The 22,434-nt window shown below is 46.6% G+C and overlaps 2 protein-coding genes across 18 annotated transcripts; one reads left to right on the top strand and one right to left on the bottom strand.

Moving 5' to 3' along the window:
* Positions 1 to 111: 111 nt before the first annotated feature.
* PAN2 (poly(A) specific ribonuclease subunit PAN2) lies at positions 112 to 14,081 on the bottom strand. Of its 17 annotated transcripts, none has more exons than XM_071218836.1 (26): positions 13,923 to 14,081; positions 12,865 to 13,263; positions 10,425 to 10,594; positions 10,191 to 10,311; positions 9,931 to 10,008; positions 9,290 to 9,557; positions 8,561 to 8,906; positions 8,270 to 8,366; positions 7,271 to 7,390; positions 6,951 to 7,070; positions 5,911 to 6,039; positions 5,576 to 5,775; positions 5,319 to 5,467; positions 5,089 to 5,195; positions 4,811 to 4,909; positions 4,349 to 4,422; positions 4,103 to 4,244; positions 3,671 to 3,814; positions 3,479 to 3,538; positions 3,048 to 3,138; positions 2,217 to 2,374; positions 1,974 to 2,117; positions 1,660 to 1,839; positions 1,441 to 1,534; positions 1,083 to 1,280; positions 112 to 762 (listed from the first exon to the last, which is right to left on the bottom strand). In XM_071218836.1, exons 2-26 carry the CDS (start codon positions 13,144 to 13,146, stop codon positions 728 to 730), a joined length of 3,606 nt encoding a protein of 1,201 aa, XP_071074937.1. In that variant the 5' UTR covers positions 13,147 to 13,263; positions 13,923 to 14,081; the 3' UTR covers positions 112 to 727. The 17 variants fall into 17 exon arrangements, with proteins under 17 accessions (XP_071074937.1, XP_058163952.1, XP_058163961.1 ...); XM_058307969.1 differs by having other exon boundaries at positions 1,162 to 1,280; XM_058307978.2 differs by having other exon boundaries at positions 5,331 to 5,467.
* Positions 14,082 to 20,983: 6,902 nt separating this feature from the next.
* Positions 20,984 to 22,247, top strand: IL23A (interleukin 23 subunit alpha). The gene is made up of 4 exons (XM_058307968.2): positions 20,984 to 21,249; positions 21,463 to 21,564; positions 21,734 to 21,880; positions 21,982 to 22,247. Exons 1-4 carry the CDS (start codon positions 21,085 to 21,087, stop codon positions 22,141 to 22,143), a joined length of 576 nt encoding a protein of 191 aa, XP_058163951.1. The 5' UTR covers positions 20,984 to 21,084; the 3' UTR covers positions 22,144 to 22,247.
* The last annotated feature ends 187 nt before the right edge of the window (positions 22,248 to 22,434 follow it).

The raw sequence follows: 22,434 nt of genomic DNA, 5'->3' as shown, positions 1-22,434 counted from the left end.
TTCATTTCTAGGTGGGAATTTGAACACAACCTTAGTTTTTCCAGCCGTAATAGAAAGCCAACACAAAAGAAGTGGAGAGGAGGGATGAAGTCCAGAACCACACACTAGCAATGGAACGGATGATAGCCAATTGTATTTTTTGTTTTTTTTTTTATAAAACATGCAGTTTAAAAAAAAAAACTTGGGACAGGAGAGTGGATGGAAGACAGATGGTTCTCAGCGGTCAGGAGGAGTGAAACCAGCAGCCAAGCTTTGTTCAGGCCCCAAAGGCCCTTTTTGCAATAGTATTGTTGGCAACGCTGGTTTGCTTGAGCCACCAAGGCTCTACATGCTGGCCCCTCCAGCACCCCTCAAGCAGTCAGACACCTGAGCTAAGTCTGTTACTGTCCAGGATTTCAGTCCCCAGCCAGCTGGGAATTGAGAGTTTTAGTTCCAGGAGTTTCTTGGCCTGGATATTAATCACCCAGAGTATTTATTAAAAATATCAATTACTTTCCATCTGAGCCAGTTCTTATCTGTTTCTGGCCCACGATTTGCAAAGGATGAAGAAGGAAAACTGGTCCCTAGACCTCTGCAAGGATTCTGCCGCATTCCTGTTCTATTAATAGCACCATCTGTAGACCTGAGCAGGTCCAATTCTGGAAGTGGACAAGGTATCACCAACTTGGGAAACCACCTCCCAGTTCTAGGGCCACAAGGCAGAGGGAGTGCTTCATTCGGAGGTGTGTCAGAGTGCCAGTACTGAGGAGAAGACTGCTGCATCTGTCAGAGACAAAACCAAGAGAAAGACTATTAAGATGAGTGGACAAAAAGCACCTGGGAAGCTTGAAAAATGCAAAAAGAAAAGAGGGCATGGACCTGCCAAAACAGTTTAGAATTGGGCAAGAGGAGTTGAAAAACTTCAGAATTTCAATAATAAAATCGATTTCACCAAATGTTCAGAGGATTAAGTGCTATAAACAGGTGCTTTATAAACAAACGGTATTGTTGTCATCATCGTTAGTATGATAGTGAGTATAATGCCCACATATGCAATCAAAACCTACCCAGTCCAGTTTCCCCTGTCCCACCCCAGGGCTTACTCTTGGGACTTGTCTGGCCCTCAGGTTTGGGCACCTTCCAGTCCATCTTTCGACCCTTCTCATAAAGACCCTTGAGCACCTTGTGGAAGGACTCAGGCTCAGTGCCATTCTTGCTTAGCTCCAGATACTTTCGGTAGAGCTGAAGGGCTGTGCGGGCATCCTCAATACTGTCGTGAGTCTCCCCTTGAATCTTCAGGTCTGGGGGAAGTAGAGGTGGAATAGGTCAGGACATAGCAAAGGGAGGTAGGAACCTGTTCCCCAAGTGCCATTCCCCAACTCCCAGGAAACAACAATAAAAAACCTGATTGCCCTTAAGGAAAATGAGCACCATAAGGGCCTACAAGGCACAGCAACTCACCCAGAAAGTACCAAGCAAGGAAACGCAGAGAAATCATTCGTTTTCGGGGCATGTGGAACAGGTAAACAGTGTCAAGGACTTGGTCCTTGGGCACCTGGCAGGGGAAAAAAAGAGACTGAAGGTGGGGGACCAATGGTTTTCTATTCTCCAAAAGCACAATGTTCACTCTGAGGAGTCTACCCTCAAAGACTCTTATAAAAAAAAGAGCCCCGCCCAAACCATGAGGTTGATGACTCGGAAGTCCTTCTGCAGACCATGGCCCACAAACTTGACTCCAATGTCTATGAGAAAACGGAGCTTTAAGTAGGTAGACTTGAGAGTCGTGAGGTGCTTGGAGGAGATCTTGGCATCGAGGTCTCCTGGCTTTATCCCTGAATACTGAGTCAAGTAATCTACCACCTAAGGAAAGCAAAGAGGACAAGTCACCCAGGAAGTAAGGTGCAGAGTCTCCTTCTACCACTCTTCCCCTGGCTTTCTAGACTACTTTACATAAGCACAGGGTCTGCTTCATCTGTAACCCCATATCGCAATACCTGCTCCTGGGTAGAGATGTAGTCATCAATGAAGGGGATACCCTCATTGGGTCCCTGGCCCCGGACACAAGTAATCCTTGCTACTGACATCTGGCTTGGTTTAATGGTAGACTTGGTGCCATCACTGCGCAACTCTGCTTCCTCCTACAAGAGAAGTATTAATAAGGAAATCAGAGAAATGCCTGTGATTCCTAATATCCTCAGAGTTCCGCTCCAATGCGCTGTCCTTTTGGTCTTGGTTACCTCATTAAGGGTGACAAACTCAGCATCCAGGCCCACCAGGTCCCCAACCTGTGGCATCTCATTCAGCATCAGTGGAATAAAGGTAGTATGTGTTTTCTGCTGCTTCCGTGCCAATGAGGCTTCAGCCAGCAGGACACTTGCCTCAATAGGGTTCTTGACTGGAAAGCAGAAGGCAGAGGAACGATGGCTTGGGAAAGGGAAGTAACCAGGAGAGAGAAGCCCTGAATGACTGACCAGAGACTCTGGGTCTATACTGTGATCCTTCGATAATCAAAGCAAGATATCTAATGAACAGAGCAGGTAAGGCAAATCAAATGAAATATGAAATACACTAAGAAAAAAATGAGAAAGGAGACAGGAAGGAAAGATTTTCACTTTGGACTTTAGGGTACAAAATCCAGAAAAATAATGTCAAAGAAATTTTAATGGTTTGGAGGCACCAAAAAGGGACTTGATGAAGGAACTCATCTTTAAAGGAAGAAGAGATCTTCACTTTGGGATAAGATAGTTTGGAATGGTTAGACTCAAAATCATAGTCTTAGCCATTCCAATCAGACTTCAGTGAGTTGTTCCATCCCCATGGTATCCCCATTTTGCCCTTTTCCCCACTCTTCCCTCAGGAGTTCCAGCTTCTAAGGTTAAAGCCTGATAAGCAGGAATCTCTTTAGTATCCCAGAGATATTAACATTGATTACCAATCCTAATCCTAGCAAGTTATTTCCTGGATCTCTTCTTGAAGACCGATTTTTTGTGTTTTTTTGTGTGTATGTTTTTTGCTTTTGAAGACCAGTTTTAATTGCCCACACTCTGGATCTACTCTGTAGCACTTACTGTTTAAGTTGTATTTAGAATTGAGATTCCTTTTGACATAATAAAGGATAGCAGGTACTTTCCAATTCATGTCAAACTGCACGGCTTCATGCTATAGAAAAGAAAAAGCATTTATGGCCTATGTTTTTAACCTCTTTTTCCTTTTCCCCAAATCAGACAGAGAATAATAGAACTTGGGTGCTACTTTTTAAAATTTTTATATTTTTTAGGAGGTACCAGGGACTGAACCTGGGATCTCATACATGCAAAGCAGGCGCTCAAACACTGAGCTACACCTGCTCTGCAAGGGTGCTACTTTTTAGCTCTGCTACTGCTTTATTCCTGAGCACCCATCCATCCCTCCTGAATCTGCCCATATTCCCTAGTTCCTGAGGATGAGGATGCTAGGAAAAGGGGAGAGGAAAGGGGGAATGCAACGTGTTGCAACTAACCTTATCGATAGGTTCAATAAGGAAGTCGTTGAAGAGATACCACTGCTGGTGAGTCACACCCTGTGGAGATACAGAGAAAGACATACCAAAGTGATGGCTCGATGATTCAGACTCAGGCTCAAGTAGGGACAGACCTGGGACTCTACTGTGGCCATCACCAAAATTGTCCCCATCCTGTACCACTTCACTTACCTCCTTGCGCTGATGGTAGGTCTCTCCAACTTTGATGTGAGCCACCAGGCTACCCCCTGTGCGTGAGTCCAGGATGTGTACCACAGTAGCCATCAGGTCATACACAAAGACACCAAGCTCCTCCTCTGCCCTGGCTGGGCCCCACTGTGAGGGGGGTACCCAGGCTGCTAAGCTAAGTTTAAGGATGGGGAAGGAAGGGGAATGGGGACAAAGGACGGAGTTGGGGGCATAGGGGATGGGGGACCAAAGTGGGTTATCTCCATCCTAGCCCACCTATGTTTCTAAACATTGAACTGACTCCCTTTGGAAAATCCCCCAACTGGTAGATACTAGGCCTTATTCTTCCCACCTCCCTCTGCCTTGCTTCACTTTCTGTTCCCTCCTTCTTTCCCTTATTCCCCCTCTGCTTCCCAGTTTTTCATCAACCTGCACCTCATTCCCATCAGTCCAATTGCAAACATCCAGCCCTTTGTTCTTGGCCATCTTCATGCGAATGGAGAAAGGAAGCCAGACGTTCTTGAACTCCTCAATGGAGGGACACATCAGCACCCCCTCAGAGCTCCCTAGTTCCTTCCTATCAGGAAAGGAGAATTGGAAATTTGTTCTGAGGAGTTATAGCCAGTGAGCTAGAGCCACAGTATAGTTCAATCCTTTGACAACTTGCAAGGCAGTACTTACCAATCAGCCAAAGCAAATTCCTTGTTCTTGGAGATTTCCCCACCAAGCCTCTTTACTGCCATCTTGAAGGCAAACTGAACACAAAGGGAAAACATAATGATATAATTATAATCACATAAACATAATACACAGTACTCTTAGCGGATGTAGCTCAAGCAGTTGAGCACCTGCCTCCCACATAAGAGGTGCCAGGCTCGGTTTCTGGTGCCTCCTGGGAAAACAAACAACAAGCAAAATGGAGGAGGTAGCCAATTCAGGGAAGCCGATATGGCTCAGTGGTTAAGCACCAGCTTCCCACATACAAGGTCCAGGGTTCAGTCCCCAGCCCCAAGTACCTCAAAATAATAATAATAATAATAAATAATACACAGAAAACAAAACAATACAGAACAAAACAAAAAATAATAATACATAGTACTAAAAAGTACTTCTAAAAGCCCTGTTTGCAATTCCAGCTCTTACCTCAGCCTGCATCCTCCAGAAATCAGCCTCTTTCGAGCTGTTCACCTCACAATTGATGACAAGGATATCTGGCAGATGGCGAATGTTGCGGGTCTGAATCTGAGGGGACCAACAAACAAGAATAGCAGGGAAAGAAACTGGGACAGGAACAGTAAAACCTGGGTCTGCATGCTCAGACTGAGGTTCCTCCCCTATCTCCAAAGATTCCAGATGAGTCCGCGGCTGGGTCCTAAGACGGCAGATGACAGGGCTCTAGTCCAATGCCACAGCCCACTTACCGTGGGCTGGTACTTTTCACAGTTGTCACACCATGCTTGTGTATTCTGCTCCAGGCAGATGCTTCGCTTTAGCACCTGAGCAAAGTCATAGTTCTTCCCGGTTTTATCTGAGAGGAAGCCAGATGTTTCACTTTAGCTTCTCCCCTTGTGCCCAGTTAGGCCCCCAACACACCCTCCCTGTTGTTACAGGACATCTGACAGAGCCTTCCCAGCCCAGGTGCAGGGTATACCACTGTTGCTACCCTCAGGGTAGGAGAGCGTGAAGAGCAGGGTGGACGAGGCTCGTACAGTCTCACTGCCACAGCGGCAGAGGCTGCAGTTCTCCATCTCGCAGCTGAACAGCTGCCCAATGACAGAGTCCCCCGATGAGCAAAAGCTGCTAAAAGTGGGGAAGGTGACATATGTACAAGAGGGGAATCAGGAGACCCTGTACATCACAGAGGGGCCTGTCAGAGTGGCTTTAACTACTCCTGTCCCAATTCCATACCTGCCTCCAGCACCCCGGTAAGCCTGGGGTCCCTCCAACTCCTGCACATCCTGATGCAGCTGAGTAAGAATGAAGCGATTCCACCTCTGAATGAGCCTGGCCAGACTGCCCTTGCCTGAAGCCTCATCCGAGTCAGCCAGGATCAGACCAAGGGCTGAGGCCTCAGGAATGGTGCGGAATGCCCGAAGAAAATTACTGCCCTGGAATCCAGGAAGTGAATTGGTGGGAAGGGGTTATTTTTACTTTTGTGGACATTTGCACAATGATGTCCCCCCACCTATGGTCCAACTTCTTTCCCCTTCCATTTTCACAATCCCAGGTCACCAGGCACTGACCTGGCAAGGATCACCACGGGAGAGGTCCAACATATGGAAGAGGAAGCCAAGCTCACATGCCAGGCAGAACTCCTTCTGGCAAAGGTGGTTCTGGATTAAACAGCGAACAGGCTCCAGGAAATAGAGCACCTAGAGGGAAGAGCAGAAGAGCTGGTGGAGGAAAACTGGGACAAGGAAGAGAAGAGATGGAGAGGTTAAGAGAGCTGGTGGAGAATACAAAGCAGGGAGCAATTGAAGGGGAGCTCTCAGAGGGAACCTGAGGGTTGATGACAGAAGAAAGAATGGTAGAGAAAGTCATGGTAACATGTATGTAACCAGTTGAATTGGGTATATCTCCAAAAAAATTTTTGTTTTTGAACTAATCCATTTCTGTGGGTGTGAGACCCTTTGATTGGATTAGATTTGGTTAAGGACCTTGAGGTCACTTGATTAGAATGCTTTTAATTGGACTACATCAGTGAGGTATGACTCAGGTTGGGACTCCACCCTCTCACTGGAACCTTATATAAATGTAGGCACAGAGAGAAAGAAGACACACAGAAAAGGGAGCACTGCCATTTGACCTGGCCACATGAGAGAGAGGACTCAAGGATCGCTAGCCCAAAGCTGAGGCACAAAGACCCCAAGAGGCTGGGCACTTGGAGAAGTTCAAGGCTGAAGAGATTAGCCATTTGCCTGGTCACCCACTGTGAGCTCCTGGAGATAGTGCACACTGAGGGGAAGGCAGGGACCTTGGCAGAGATGGGCTGCCATCTTGCCTCGCCACATGGCAGGACATAAGGATCATCAGTAACTGACTTTGGTGAGAAAGCATCTCTGATGATGCCCTGACTTGGACATTTTCACAGACTTGGAACGGTACAATTTTACTCCTAATAAATTTCCCATTATAAAAGCCAACCCATTTTTGGTATTTTGCCTTGGCAGCCTTTGGCAAACTGAGATAGTGGGTTTGGTTGAGGAGACCTAGAAGAAAAGTAGGGGGCACAGAGAAAAAAGGCTTTAGGCACATTCAAGTTGTAGGAACACCCAACCCTTACCTGGATCATGCAGTTACAGTAGGCATTGGGGATGTGGGGCTCTAGGCCAGCAAAGAGGGTCTTATTGTAGTGCTTGAAGTCAAAGTCCTCCAGGCCTAGCTTGGAGTATTTGATGGTTACCTGCGATAGAAACAGTCTGAGCAGGAGGGAAGAATCCCCCCAAGTATTCCCAGTAGCTATTAAGTTTTCCAGGACCGTCCTCCTGAGTCCAGGATAGTAGGTAGAGACTTCTCGACTAACTGGGCCCTTTCCCATCTAACCCCTTTCCCAGCGTACCTTCTCCCACATCCCCAGGACCCTGCCTTAGTGTTCCCCAGCACCTTGCGGTATTTCTTAGAGACCATGTGGAGATGTGGCTCCTCTTCCCGCCCTATTGGTGACTCAGTGACTTGGCTGAAGCTGTCAAACTCACTGTCTGATTCCTTCAGTCGGTAAGGAATCTAGGGTTTTTTAAAAAAAGATAAATTTATTTGAAGTCTTAATCATCATCTTTGGCTTCCCCCACATTTAATTCAACATTGAAATAAGCACCAAGTCTTGAACCTTCTATCTTTATAGGGTTTTCAGCACCCATTGCTTCCTTTTTATTCCCAGTGATACCCTACTTCATCACAGCCGGGCAAGTGTAATGGCTTCCACACTGGGCTCCCCACACTCACTGTCCAGCATACCACTACCAAACTAATAGTCCCAGAATGCCGCTTTCTGTGCATCACTTCCTCCACTACACACTAGTATTCAAGGCTTTACAGTCTAGCCCTTTCTAACTTTACTCTCTCACTACTTCACAATAGTAACATCTGCGCAGCAAGGCTAGTCTACTCATAGGCCCCCTTGGTTGCACCTTTTTTATTTATGCCCTGAGACCTTTACTTACACTCTTCTTTCACCATTCACCATGCATACTCTTGCCTGTTATTATCTACTTGTCCATATCCTATTCCTCCAGTTCAACACCCACCTCTTTCAATACGCCTGTCCTGATGACTCCAGCCCAGGGTAACATTTTCCCTCCCAAACAGCTCTGGCACTGAATGCTGATAGCATTCCTTTCGCCATTTAACAAAAGAGCATAAATCAATAATTTCTGATATGGGTATGTCTTATATTCACCAACCAAACTGTGAAATTCTTAAAAGCAATCGGACGCTACTTTCTATGTCTCTGAATTCCCCTAGGACCTAGCATGGCACCTTCAATTCAGTAGGCCTTCAAAGGGCTTTACTGACTGAAAATAAAAGGAGGCACAATAAAGGTAAAAGACCGGAGAAACTCCAAGTGGCTGGGGTGAGTGGTGACCCTCTTCCCACTGAACGTACCTGATTGCGCAGCCTGGTGCGGGGATTGGGTGCATAGCCAATGAAGCCCACCTTCTTCATGGTGCGCAGAATCTCTGCATCCACAGGTGGAGCTCGCCTGTAATACAGCGTAGCTCTAGGGCCTGAAGTGTTGTGGTATCCAACCATCCAATCCTAATCCCCAATAGTCCAGAAAAAAAGAAAAATACTGAGGCAACATTAGAAAATAAGCAGAATAATAATAGGGCTAGCAGAGAATCCTAGTGTCTCAGCCCTCTCCCCTTCCCTCCTTTTGGCCTAGATGTGACGTACAACCTGGGAGCCGGAGCAGAGTTGGCAGCAGGCCAGTCAGAGAGAAGTGTGTCAGTGGTGAGCGGAACAGGGATGAGGGAAAGAGGCAGCAGGTCCTGGCTCCAGTCCAGAGGAGGCAGTGAGTCCACGAGACAAGGCAAAGCAAATTCTGTCTCACGGGAGTACGGGTTGAAGGAAGGCTCAGGGGAATCAGTCCAGAGGTGCACACAGCCCTCAGAATCCCCAAAGGCCAGGGCCTGCTTGCTGGCTGACACATCAAACGTCATTAGCAGAGCTCCCACAGGATTCACATGAAAGATGTCTGCTGGGTTGGCCAGGCCTGTGGGCTCACAGAACTGGCACTGCCCTAGGAGGAAGGAAGAGCCCACTGAGCCCTGGAAGGCAGATGGAAGCTATCCTTTTATATCCTTTCTACCCTCTTCCCCTGGTAAGTATCAAGGCAAGATGACCTCTGTCACTAAATCCACATCTAGTGACAGAGAGAATGCCTTCCCATAAATCACAGGGAGGTTTGTTACCCACAAAAGGCAATTCTAGAGTTGCTCTGCCTACTCCATCTTTATCGTCCCTGTTCATCATGCCCATGGGAAAAAGAAAAACTCTAATCTCTGACCAAACCACTGAAAGGTTATTTTTTTTCCCAAGAGGTTCCTAGTACTCCTTTTGGTGGCGCCTAGTTCCCCCTTTGGTCATGGACCCCTCCTTCTCCATTCTACATCCTTTTCCTACCTGATTGGGAGATGATCGCAAGACGAGAAGTGTAAGTAGGGATGAAGCGCAAGAAGGCAGGATCCACATGTACTTGAAGTGGTGTGATGGCACGCATCATGCGCAGATCATACACCTTGAGGAAACGGTCACAGGCCAGGCCAGTGAGGCGGCTGGAGAAGCCACAGGCAGCCAGCAAGTTGCCATGCACATCAAAATCCGACAGACTCCCTGAGAAGGCACTGAACTCATGCTCCACCTTAAAAGTACGGAGGTCTCGCAGGGAAACCTGAAGAGATAATTCCATTATCTGCTAACTCAGTTATCAGGAAGAGTACATGGAAAGTACCTAAGCCTGGAAAACATCTACCAAGGGGACTCAGACTCTAGGATGTGGGCAATTAAAGCAATGGAAGGGCAAAAAGAGAAGCCAGAAACTGGAAGGGACCCAAAGAGAGCTTTTTTTACCCTTTTGCCTCTAAGGCCCTGGTTATGATCAAAAACATCAGGTTGGTATAACATGGCTGAAGTAGGAACTCAATTCACTCTGCCCATTCCTCATCTCCAATCCAACTACAGTCTAAGTATGGAGGAAAAGGCAAACCCAATGAGTTATCTGGTGAAACAGCTCCATGATAAGAGGAGAAATAGAACTTGGCCACCTTGCCAGATGTGTGGCCACAGAAGAAGAAGCGATTTGTCTGTCTCATGATGGTGACTCCAGGTGTCTCGACTGTGTACTGGGAGGGAAGGAGAAAAAAACAGTGAGAAGAATGATTTTTCCCACAGACCAAAGGAAGAGAGAGAGATAAAAGTCGCACACACAATTCAGGCATGTTCCCTGCCCAGGGATACTCCAGTGCCTATCCCCCCACCAATAATCCCAGGCCCTGTGTGGACTTTTTCTGCCCCAAGCCTGCACCTTCTGAGTCTCCTGGACAGTGTTGAGGTCAATCTCCAGTATGTGGTTCTGCAGCCCACCAACAAGCAGAGTGCTGCTATCAGTCAGCAGGAGACTATGCATATCCTCGCTCTCATCCAACCTATGGGATAGAGGACAGGCCAAAAGGCCAGGATTTTGCAAACTGCCAATCCATGAGCCCTTTCACCCTATGAGGGACCCTCCTTCCCAGTTCAGAGCTGAGAAGCCACTTACAGGTAATCAAATATAATGAGGCCTCCACGGGCCATATACTTGAGGTTGTTCTTGGTGAGAAAAAGGATACCATTCTCCAGGCTCTGGATGTGTCGAATGTCATCACTGCCATTGACTTGAAAGGATGAGTAGCGCTCCAAGGCAGGGCCAAAAAATGAAGTGGCATGGCCCTGTAGGGGACAAAAAGACAACAGCAACGCCCTAAGTTGAAGAGCACCGCCATCTCTAATTCAATTCAGGGACTGGGTATTGCTCAGCCTTTTCTCCATGCTTGCCTGGCTTTTCTGGATAGAAGCATAAGGCTAGGGACCGTTCAATCTTAGTGACAGAGACACTGGTATTACTCCCGTACATTTGTCTGATGCTTTACAAAGTACTCTGGTGAACTTTACCTCATTTTATCCTCAGAATGACCCTGCTGGATAGCTAACGGCTCAGGTGGTTAGAATAGTGCACAGAAGATCAGGGCCATGGGTCTGACTCTCCACTGGTCAGCTGGATTTCTTATGTTCTACAGTCAAGTCTTAATCTCTACCAGCCATCTAGGAAATGGTTACTGTGGGTCACAAGCTGGAATAGAGATAATGTGAAACTCATTCCTCCCCTTTTTCCTATGACATCATTATCTCCTGGTTTCTCTCCTGTCTGTTTTGTCTCCTGACTCTTAGCTCATACCTTCTCCTTATGTGCTTCCCTTCTTCTGACCACTCTTGAAACACGGCTCTTCCCACCCTTCCTGCTAGGTAATCTCATCCATTCTCATGGTATTAACCATCTGTCTTAAAGCTGATCATTTCTAATTTCCTTCCCTAGCCCAAACCACTGCAAGCTTCAGACTTATACATCCAAATAACTGTTAAACATACCTCCTCAGATATCCCTTAAGAACGCCAAGCTTATTACATCTTAATCCAAATTTACCATTTTATCCCATTTCTTCTGACTACATCCCTTATGGTACCATACTCTACCTAGCTAACTAACCCATATATCTGGTAGTCAACTTAAGTTTGATTTATTTTACTTCCTAAATATCTCTATTGTGCTTCATTCATGTCTTCATTATATTTTTTGTGAACTACTACAATAGCCTACAAACTGATCTCAATGCTTTGAGTCCTGCCCCATACCCTTAAGTCAAACTCTATACTGCTATCTCAGCACGCCACCTGGGATGCATACCAGACCATGTCATTCCAGATAAACTCTTCAATGGCCTGAAGAATCAAGGCCAAGCTCTTTTAACAAAGCATAAGGTTCTCCAGAATATTTTCCCAGGATATCTGCATGGCTCCCTCCCTCACTTCTAGGGTACCCAGAGTGGACATCCTGGTGTGCATCCAGGTTTCTACTCCAGTGTGATTTTATCAAAAATATCTCCCCTGATCGGTTACCTATGTAAAATAGCACCCTTCAATACCTCAACCCCCTTTCTCTGCTTTATTTTTCTTAAAAGTACTTATCAATACATGATACATTGTATATTTTTGCTGTCTTTTTTGGTTTATTGCTTATTCCAAACCGAGACCATTGAACAAGACCTGGCACATAGTAGGAGCTCAAAAAACAATGATTAAATGAATAAATGTCTGCCTCTTCATCTTCAGCTCCCAGTCTAGCAAAACTGCACTCACTATACTGAGTAATCCTGTTGCTTTGTCAAGACAGCTTTCTCCCCTCTTCACCTGACCCCTACTCATCTTTCAAGATGCAGTTCAGGTGTCACTTCCTCTCTCTCTCCTCCATGCTCTCCAACACCCAATACATATTTCAACAGTGGCACTTAGCACAAGGAAAGTACCTATGTATGTCTTTTTTCCCCTCATGGTCCTATAAACTCCTTGAGAAAAAGGATTACGTTTTATTCCGCTTTATTCTCTGTGCCTAGTAATAGGCCACTGCCTACTGAACTGAATAAATCACAAAAAAATTCATCCCAATTCACATTCTGTGGAAGGTAAATTAGTAAACCAAGGACAGCATGTTATTTTTTTACAAAACCCTTGGGCTCCACAGCATATTAGCAATATAGACACACGGTTTAAAAAAATTACACTGGTACTGTTCTCAGAGAGATTACAATCAGCTAGAGAAGACAAAATGACCCATGTAGGATATGCAGAAACATGGATACTATACACTATAGTTACAAAAATTATTACAATTAGAAAGGAGAAGTATTAGATATTGGATTTGGATGGCTACAGAATTGATAGGTATAGTTATCAAGGATTAATCAAGCATGGGATGGGAAAACTGTGGCAAAGTGGGATGCCTTCTAAAAAAGAACAGCTATGCAACTCTTCCCTGGATTCTATGACTCTTCCCTTCTCCCTCCACCCCTCTCCTCTTGGCTTGACTTTGAGATGGCACTGACTCTCATCACTTCAACTCAGTTCTGGCTCTCTGCAAAGCTCTCACGAAGGGGTACAATTCTTACCCCATGGCTTCCCACCCATAGCATCTCCTCGTGCAAGTCAAAGTGGGAAACGGAGACAGGCACGCCCACTTCAGCCACCACACTGTGCAATTCAGAGTAGACACCTTCCATTATGTGCACTGACTCCTGGACGGGAAGAGCCTCCAGGGCCACTCCCTCTGGGTCCAGCTCCACATTCTGCAGCAGATTTGGATTCAGGTGGGCATCCAGGACAGGGTCCAGGGCAGAATGCAAGGCTGGGGCATACTCGGCCAGTCCAGGGTCCAGACCCTCGAAGTTCATGACGATGATGGCAGCAGAGTAGGCCTGTGTTACACCCTCCTCTACCACAGTCCCTTTAAATACCTGACCCAGCCTTCAGCAGGACAGCACCCATGGGCCTAGAATAGACATCATGGCCTGTAAGGGGAAAGAGGAGCTAAGTCAGGAGCAGGTCCAGCTACTGGTACTTAGCGTCTTCTGGGTTATGTAGGTGGGAAGGAGCTGGGACAAGCAGAAAGGATGAGGCTGCCAGGAAGGAGAGGAAGCAGGCATGGGGTGAGCAGTGGTGGCTAGGTGGGAGAACTGTTGTCAGTTCTCCTGCTCCTCCTAGCCCTCTGCACCTTCCACCATCCCACTTTTTAACCTAAGCCTTGGCTTCACTTTCACCTGCCTTCAGGCCTGCTCCCTTGCCTGGTTCAGCCCTTACCCTTCAGGTGAAAGGAGGAGGGATTGCAGGGATGGAAGGTAGGTGAATGGGGTTAAGCTGCTAGTTTCCCAGAATTAGGAGTGAGGGTTTGGAAGGTGAGGAGAGCAAGAGAGGTCGGTTTCCCAGAATCCTCTGCATAGAGTTACTCTGGATTCTAGGGGCGGGGGTAAAACATGAATGCTCAGTTACCCACAACTGGGGCAGGGGTAGGGGGAGGTGATGAAAAAAATGGCTAGTTACCCAGAATCCTCTGGAGGAACCAAAGGAATCGGTTACCCAGAATTCTTACCCCGACAAGGGGAAAGAAGGGGAGGGATCAGGGCAGGGGTCAGATGTTTTCCTGGGATGTTTACGGGGAATGGGTCATTACCAAGATTTCTCCATGACGGATATTTTGGAGCGCGTGGAATTAAAACGAGTAGGGGAAGAGCAAACGCCGTCAGCTCCGCGGGAAATTCCAGTTTCCCCAATTCTCTCCCGCGCCTTAGGCTCAACCGAACTTTACAACAGGAAGGACGGCGGACTCCCTGTTGCAACTACCAATCAGAGAGGGCTTAGGGAGCGTCTAAGCCAATCAGAGGAAACCAGGGGCTGTTGGCTCAGGGAGAGGAGGAGTGACGCAGGGCAAAAATAAGGTTACGGGGCCCGAATGGGGACAAACGGTATCAGACCCTGAAGGTGGTGCCGTGGGAAGTAACACGTTCTCTTTTGAGCTTTCATTGATCAAAGTAAGAGAGCCCCGAACTTGGAAAGTGAACTTTTATGCTCCTTAGAACTCCGGAAATTCTAGAATAAAGCGGCACCGAAGACAAAGCATTGAGAATCAACTCGTGGGCATTCCCAGCGTGGCCTACTCCACCCCCCCACTACACGCGATCCTCTTGTGAGCCACCCGCCACCTCTGACCCTGTTGCCCCGAAACTCGCTGGCATTTCCTATCATTTTCAGATATGGGAGGGAAAAAAGGAAGCGGGAACCAGGCCCTTGACAAGGTTGAAGTGGCTGCATCTACGATTCTTCTCTAGGTATCGTTCTGAAACTCCCATCCGTGACTTCCCTCTCAAGAGGCCCCGGGAACATTCCCAGAGAACAGGACCCCCCAACTGACAAATTTCCCTAGGCCATGGAGCTGGACATTATGCCTGAGAGGGAGATGAGCATGGCAAATTGAATTATTTGCTTTCCCAAAACTTAAACGATTTATGAGCTATTCTGAGGAATTCTTAGGGCCTAGTTGTGAGCTTGAAATGTTTTTGGAAGCTATCCAGGTTGTGAGATATCTCCAGGGCATTTTAGCTCAGCTGTTATTACTGTTTCTAAAGACCACAGAGAGGTACTCTAGTATAAGGAATTCTTTATGGAGGATACAGTTGTAAAGATTTTCTCTATTTCGATAAAGGCTGGTAGATAAGCCTCTGTGAAAGGACCCCATAATTTAGATTTCCATGACTAGGAGGGATCCTAGATTGAGGGGGGTGGGGGGTCGGGGGGTGGAAAAAACCCACACTTAACTTCGAGGGTCTCTCAAACTGATCTGACTTCATCAGTCCCTGGGTTTTAAAACCTCAAACAAAAGTGGATGCTGCGTGATCTAGACAGTTCCTACACTTTGAGAAATATCCATATAGAACTGTGAGAAATTTTCATATAGAGATCAAATTGAGAAAGACTTCATAAAATCCTGAGAGTTACAGAATCTGAGAAACCCTGAGATACTTGTGCAAATGAGCTTTAGAAGTCTCAGAAGCTTAGATGTCTCCTCAGAATAGCTACTGTAATGCCGTGATTAAGAATGCAGGTTCTGGGAGCGGATGTGGGTCGAGCAGTTGAGTGCCTGCTCCCACAGGGGAGGTCCTGGGTTCGGTTCCCATGCCTCCTGAAAAAACAAAAAGAAAAGAAAAAACAAATGACAAGCAAAATGTACAAGAAAGCCAACTCAGGGAAGCCGATGTGGCTCAGTGGTTGAGTGCCAGCTTCCCACATACAAGGTCCTGGGTTCAATCCCCAGCCCCTAAAAAAGAAAAAGAATGCAGGCTCTGAAGTCACATTACAGTGGCCATCCGGCCATTTGGTACCTTTGTGATCTTGAGCAAATACTTATCTCTGCAGCTAAGTTTACTCGTCTGTGTTATGGGGAAGATAATACTTACCTTATAGAGTTGTGAGAATTAAATGGGTTAATACATGGCATAAAGTGAGAGTTGGTGTAAGTTAGCCATCATTATTAACTACTTGGTGGAACTTAACTGTATATGGAATCTGGGCACCCAACTAGAAAGGTTTGCTTAAGCATGTCTTTTTTTTTTTTAAAGGGAGGCTCTTTTTTCTCTTTTATTTCTCTCTCCTTCCCTGCTGCCCCCCCCCCCCAATTGTCTGCTCTCTGTGTCCATATGCTGTGTGTTCTGTGTCTGCTTTGTATTCTTATCAGTGGCACCCGGAATCCGTGTCCTTTTTTGTTGTGTCTTTTTTTTTTTTTTAAGATTTATTTATTTATTTGTTTGTTTGTTTATTTCTCTCCCCACCCAGGTTGTCTGTTCTCTGTGTCTATTTGCTGCGTCTTTTTTGTCCGCTTCTGTTGTTGTCAGTGGCACGGGAATCTGTGTTTCTTTTTGTTGCATCATCTTATGTCAGCTCTCTGTGTGTGTGGCACCATTCCTGGGCAGGCTGCACTTTCTTTTGCGCTGGGCGGCTCTCCTTGCGCGTGGGGATCCCCTATGCGGGGGACACCCCTGCGTGGCAGGGTACTCCTTGCGCGCATCAGCACTGCGTGTGGGCCAGCTTCACACGGGTCAAGGAGGCCCTGGGTTTGAACCGCAGACCTCCCATGTGGTAGGCAGACGTCCTATCCACTGGGCCAAGCCCGCTGCCTGTTGTGTCATCTTGCTGCGTCAGCTCTCTGTGTGTGCGGCGCCACTCCTGGGAAGGCTGCACTTTTTCCTTATGGGGCACACTCCTTGCATGTGGGGCTCCCCTACGCAGGGGACACCCCTGCGTGGCAGAGCACTCCTTGCGCGCATCAGCACTGTGCATGGGCCAGCTCACCACACGGGTCAGGGGGCCTGGGGTTTGAACCCTGGACCTCCCATGTGATAGGCAGACGCCCTATCCGTTGGGCCAAATCTGCGTCCCTAAGCATGTCTTATTATATACAACCAAGCAATTTTTGACGAGGCTGTTAAGCCCACCCAGCTGGGCCAGGATAGTCTCTTCAACAAATGGTGTTGGGAGAACTGGATAGCCATATCCAAAAGAAAGAAAGAGGACCCCTACCTCATACCTTACACAAAAACTAACTCAGAGTGGATCAGGGACTTAAATATAAAAACAACAACCATAAAACCCCTAGATGAAATGTAGGAAAACATCTTTAAGATCTTGTGGTAGGCAGTAGTTTCTTAAACCTTATGCCCAAAGCATGAGCAACAAAAGAAAAAATAGATAAATGGGACCTCCCCAAAATTCAACATTTTTGCACCTCAAAGGACTTTGTCAAAATGATGAAAAGGCAGCTGACTCAATGGGAGAAAATATTTGGCGGTCATATCTCTGATAAGGAATTAATATCCATGACATATAAGGAGATCAGCTCAACAATAAAAAGACAAAATACCCGATTAAAAAATGGGCAAAAGACTTGAAAATACAACAGTCCAAAGAAGAAATACAGGGAAGCAGACTTGGCCCAGTGGTTAGGGCATTTGTCTGCCACATGGGAGGTCTGCTGTTCAAACCCTGGGCCTCCTTAACCCGTGTGGAGCTGGCCCACATGCGGTGCTGATGCACGCAAGGAGTACCTTGCCACGCAGGGGTGTCCCCCGCGTAGGGGAGCCCCACGTGCAAGGAGTGCACCCCGTAAGGAAAGCCGCCCAGCGTCAAAGAAAGTTCAGCCTTCCCCGGGAATGGTGCTGCACACACAGAGAGCTGACACAAGATGACGCAATGAAAAGAAACACAGATTCCCATGCCACTGACAACAACAGAAGCAGACAAAGAAGAACACATAGCAAATAGACATAGAGAACAGACAGCTGGGGCGCGGGGGAGAAATAAATAAATCTTTAAAAAAAAAGAAATACAGATAGTGAAGAAACACGTGAAAAAATGTTCAACGTCACTAGCGATTAGAGAAATGCAGATAAAACTACAATGAGATCATTCTGCACCTATTAGACTGGCTGCTATTAAAAAGTTGGAAAGCCGTAAATGTCGGAGAGGATGTGGAGAGATAGGAACATTTATTCACTGTTGGTGGGAATGTAGAATGTGTACAGCCATTGTGGAAGACTGTCTGGCAGGCCCTAAGGAAATTGAATATAGACTTACCAGGGGACCTGGCAATACCATTGCTAGGTATATACCCAGAAGAACTGAGAGCATTGACACAAATAGATATCTGCACACAGATGTTCATAGCAGTGTTATTCACAATAGCCAAAAATTGGAAACAACACAGGTGTCCATAAACTGATGAATGGATAAAGTGTGGAGTATACACACAATGGAATATTATGCAGCAATAAGAAGAAATGAAGTTGTAAAACATATGACAACATGGATGAACCTGGAGGACATTATATTGAGTGAAGCAAGCCAGACACAAAAAGAAAAATAGTGTATGATTGCCCTATTATGAACTAAATATATTATGTGAAATATGAATGTGGGTAGAATTGCATATATAAGATCATTTTTCCTTGAAGCTGAACAAATATAAGTTAATACTACACAATGTTAATATAGGACAAAAAAATTATATTAAGTGAAGGTGACCAGATACAGAGCACTACATATTGTATGATTCTATTTATATAAAATGTAAATATAAATCAATTCATAAAGATGAAAAGAGATTAGTTGTTATATAAGTCTGAGGAAGGAATGCTAAGGGATTTGGAGTCTTTTTGGAATAATGAAATTGTTCTAAAATTGTTAAGATGGGAAAATGGACTTGGCTCATCGGATAGAGCGTGCACCTACCACATGGGAGGTCTGCTGTTCAAACCCAGGACCTCCTTGGCCCATGGTGAGCTGGCCCACGCGCAGTGCTGGTGCGCACAAGGAGTGCTGTGTCATGCAGGGGTGTCCCGTGAGTAGGGGAGCCCCATGCGCAAAGAGTGCCCCCTGTAAGGAGAGCCACCCAGTGTGAAAGAAAGTCTAGCCTGCCCCAGGAATGGCGCTGCACACACACACACAGCTGATGCAGCAAGATGACCAACAAAAAGACAGATTCCCAGGCCGCTGATAAGAATAGAAGCGGACACAGAAGAACACACAGTGAATGGACATAGCAGACAACTGGGTCGGGGGGGAAGGGGAGAAAAATTGAAAAAAAAATCTTAAAAAAAATAAAATTGATAAGATGATGAATATACAACATTGTGATGATACTAAAAACCATTGATTACACATTTTAGATAAAATAACCGGAAACAGAAGCTATGTACAGTGGGGGAGACAGAGATTGAGAGATGAGGAATTTTCTCTTTTTTTTATTATTACTATTGAAATAATGAAATTCTCTAATGATGATTGAAGTGATGAATGTAAAACTATGTGATTAAACCAAATACCACTGATTGTACACCTTGGATGATTGGTATGCTTTATTAATATGTATCAATGAAATTGATTTTTAAAAAAGAATGTCTCGTTACTTGGTTTTTTATTTTTAAAATTTTTAAAATTGTTTTTATTTTTTTGGAGTATTCGTGAATTTGATTTGCATAACAGTGGAAGCCCAGCTGACGTCAAGGACTCCTTGCAACTCCAGGTCAGATGTTGCCCTGGAAGTAATTCCTGCCATACAACAGTCCCACAATTGTCCCACCAACCCTGCTTCCTACCCAACTCCCGCAGCACCAGGAAGTGAAACAAAGCAGCAGAGTCCCATGCCTCCAACTCACCCTTGCTTCTCTCATCCCATCCCCCAAGGCTCCACTTCTTCCTCTTCCTCCTTTTGACCTTCCATCCTCTATCCTTTAGGGCTCCCAGAATGGGGAGAGGTTCAAAGAGCATAGGGGACATTATACACAAGTGAGATGAACTCCTCTACCACCCTCCTTCCAATTTCCTGACTCCATTTGTGCCCATGCTATGTAGGAAGAGGCAAATCATTTCTCACTTAAAACTTAGATAACCTCTCAATGCTGGAAATGTTTCATCCAATGAGTGGATTTACCACAGAGTCATAACATCTGAACCAGAAGTTTCATTGAGCAGTTTTGAATGGTCCTAAGGAAGGGAGACCCCCATCAAGGGCAAGTTTCTCTGAGGAAAAGGGTCAGTCTCTTGGGGAGTGTTTGGGAGCCAGCTATGTGTTCACCCATGGCCTCATTCTGACGTCAGCATTGCTCTGGGACCCTCCCCTGGGGTTGGGGAAGTCCCGGCTTTGGACCACCCTCTGCTCCCACGCCCAACTTCACACTCTCAGCTGTTTGACTGGACGTTGCATCAGGGAGGGTGATGAAATCAGTGTCAGCGGATTTTACCCATGGATGCAACAGGTTGAAGGACCAGCCAAAGTCATTGACACTGCACCTTCAACTGCCCAGAGCAGCTTCCCAGCCATGGGATAATAGTTGGGTGCCAGATGTCTCATTTGTACTTGTAGCCCTTGCTTACACTGGTGTCCTAAAAGAACTGTCACCTCACTCACATAGAGCCTATGAAATCTTGGGCCACTAGGGTTGAGAAAATAGTGGTTCTTAGCAACAACCCTCTTCCCTATCAACAGCCCTAACCTTCACAGCGAGGCCTGACATGGTGGGGAAGGAGGCAGTAATACTTTATATGGCTCTCCGGTTCACAAAGTGCCTTCATGGGCATTCTGTCCTATGTAACCAGGCCACCCAGTGAAAATAACAACTGTCCCCAACAGAGAAAAAGAAGCCTCCTTATTCTTGGGTGGGTAGGAGGTATCAGGTGGGAACAAACTTCTTCACTCCAAATTGACCTTGCCATCCTATTGGGAGAGGAATAAATACTTCTCTGTTTCAGTTCCTCCTCAGGCAGGAGGAGGTGAGAAAAGTAGGTTTGGGGCAGGGTATAGCTGTGAGAAGCAAAAAGATCAGGGGAAGGTTAAACAGGAAGGAACTTGGAACCAGATTCATTTAAATATTTGATACTCCCAACCCCCAAACCCTTTCCCCCTTCTACAGCCACTTGATTCCTGGAGAGCATTACACATATGTCCTATCCCAGGCCTCCAGCCACAGCAACCACACGACTCATTTCCCCTGGAACCGAGGCTGCATACCTGGGCTCCCCATGGAGGGGAATGATGTAGACAGGGAAATCCCACCTGCTGTGAGTCACCTGCTGATATAAAGGGCGGACCATACAATGCAGGGGCCTTAAGAAGAGACTCAGAGACAAGGGGAGAAAAAGAACAGGAGGCAGCTCAGAAACTTGGTGAACAACAGAAGGAACCAAATCAGAGAGAATCAGGCTCAGAGCAAGGGGAAGTGGGCAGAGATTCCACAAGCACTGGTACCAGGCACGGAGCCAACCAGATTTGAGAAGCAGGCAACGAGATGCTGGGGAGCACAGCTGTGATGCTGCTGCTACTGCTGCCCTGGACGGCTCGGGGCCGGTCTGTGCCCGGGGGCAGCAGCCCTGCCTGGGCACAGTGCCAGCAACTCTCACAGAAGCTCTGCACCCTGGCCTGGAGTGCACATCCACCAGTGGGACCCGTGGTGGTGAGTGGCAGACCCTGGGACCGAATGGTAGCCCTTTTTCGCCCTCCCAGGCTGCGACAGGAGACTGTGGCCTTGAGTGGAAGCTGAAGGGTTGTAGGCCATTAGGGAGTGAGAGGGATGAGGGCTGTGGGGTTCCTGGGAAGAATCACGAGCCTGAGGGTCCTAGTGGGGACCTCTTGTTTCTTCACTCTTCCCATCCCTCCGCCATTCCAGGATCTACCAAGAGAAGAGGGAGATGACAAGATTGCAAATGATGCCCCTCATATCCAGTGTGGGGATGGCTGTGATCCCCAAGGACTCAGGCACAACAGCCAGGTACCACCGAGATGGGACTGGACTGCAAGGGCGAGGGGACCGGGGACCTGGCTGGGCATGATGGTTAAGTGGTAGAAGTTGTATCTGAGAATGGTAAATAACTGGTTGGGTCTTCAGTGAATGGAGCAGGAAGAGGTTATCCACTTTTCTGACCTTACTCTCTCCCTAGTTCTGCTTGCAAAGAATCCACCAGGGCCTGATTTTTTATGAGAAGCTGCTGGGCTCAGACATTTTCACAGGGGAGCCTTCTTTACTCCCTGAAGGTCCTGTGGGCCAGCTTCACGCCTCCCTCCTGGGCCTCAGCCAACTCTTACAGGTATGAATGAAGGGCCTGGAGGATCGGCTTGCAGGTTTTAGACAGGAACTGGGAGATTAAGGATCTAGAGTCCTCTGTGACTGTGTCCTGTGCCCTTTCAGCCTAAGGACCACCACTGGGAGACACTGCAGACTGCAAACCTGAGACCCAGCCAACCGTGGCAGCGCCTCCTTCTCCGCCTCAAGATCCTTCGCAGTCTCCAAGCCTTTGTAGCTGTAGTTGCCCGGGTCTTTGCCCATGGAGCAGCAACTCTGAGCCCTTAAAGCCAACAGTTTAAGAATGGTCTCCATGGCACAGCAGCGCCAAGATGAATTTCTCACCCCATAAAACTGTGAGCCAACAGGTTCTAATGGGGCTTGTGTGTATTGAAAAGTTACCAGTTCTGACTGACTTATGATACTGATCTATGAGAAGGGGTATTTATTAGATGGGAAGGGAACATTATGGGATTATTTATTTAAGAGTTTGGAGAGGATTATTTATTATATTTATACTAAATTATGTGCTTTCTCTGAATAAAGAATTATATAATTGGATATCCAAGTCTAATTTCT

This window comes from Dasypus novemcinctus, chromosome 12, assembly GCF_030445035.2.
Source record: "Dasypus novemcinctus isolate mDasNov1 chromosome 12, mDasNov1.1.hap2, whole genome shotgun sequence".
In the NCBI taxonomy this organism is placed as follows: Eukaryota; Metazoa; Chordata; class Mammalia; order Cingulata; family Dasypodidae; genus Dasypus; species Dasypus novemcinctus.
The sequence above is the reverse complement of the archived record's forward strand: the minus strand, read 5'-3'. Positions and strand labels throughout refer to the sequence as shown.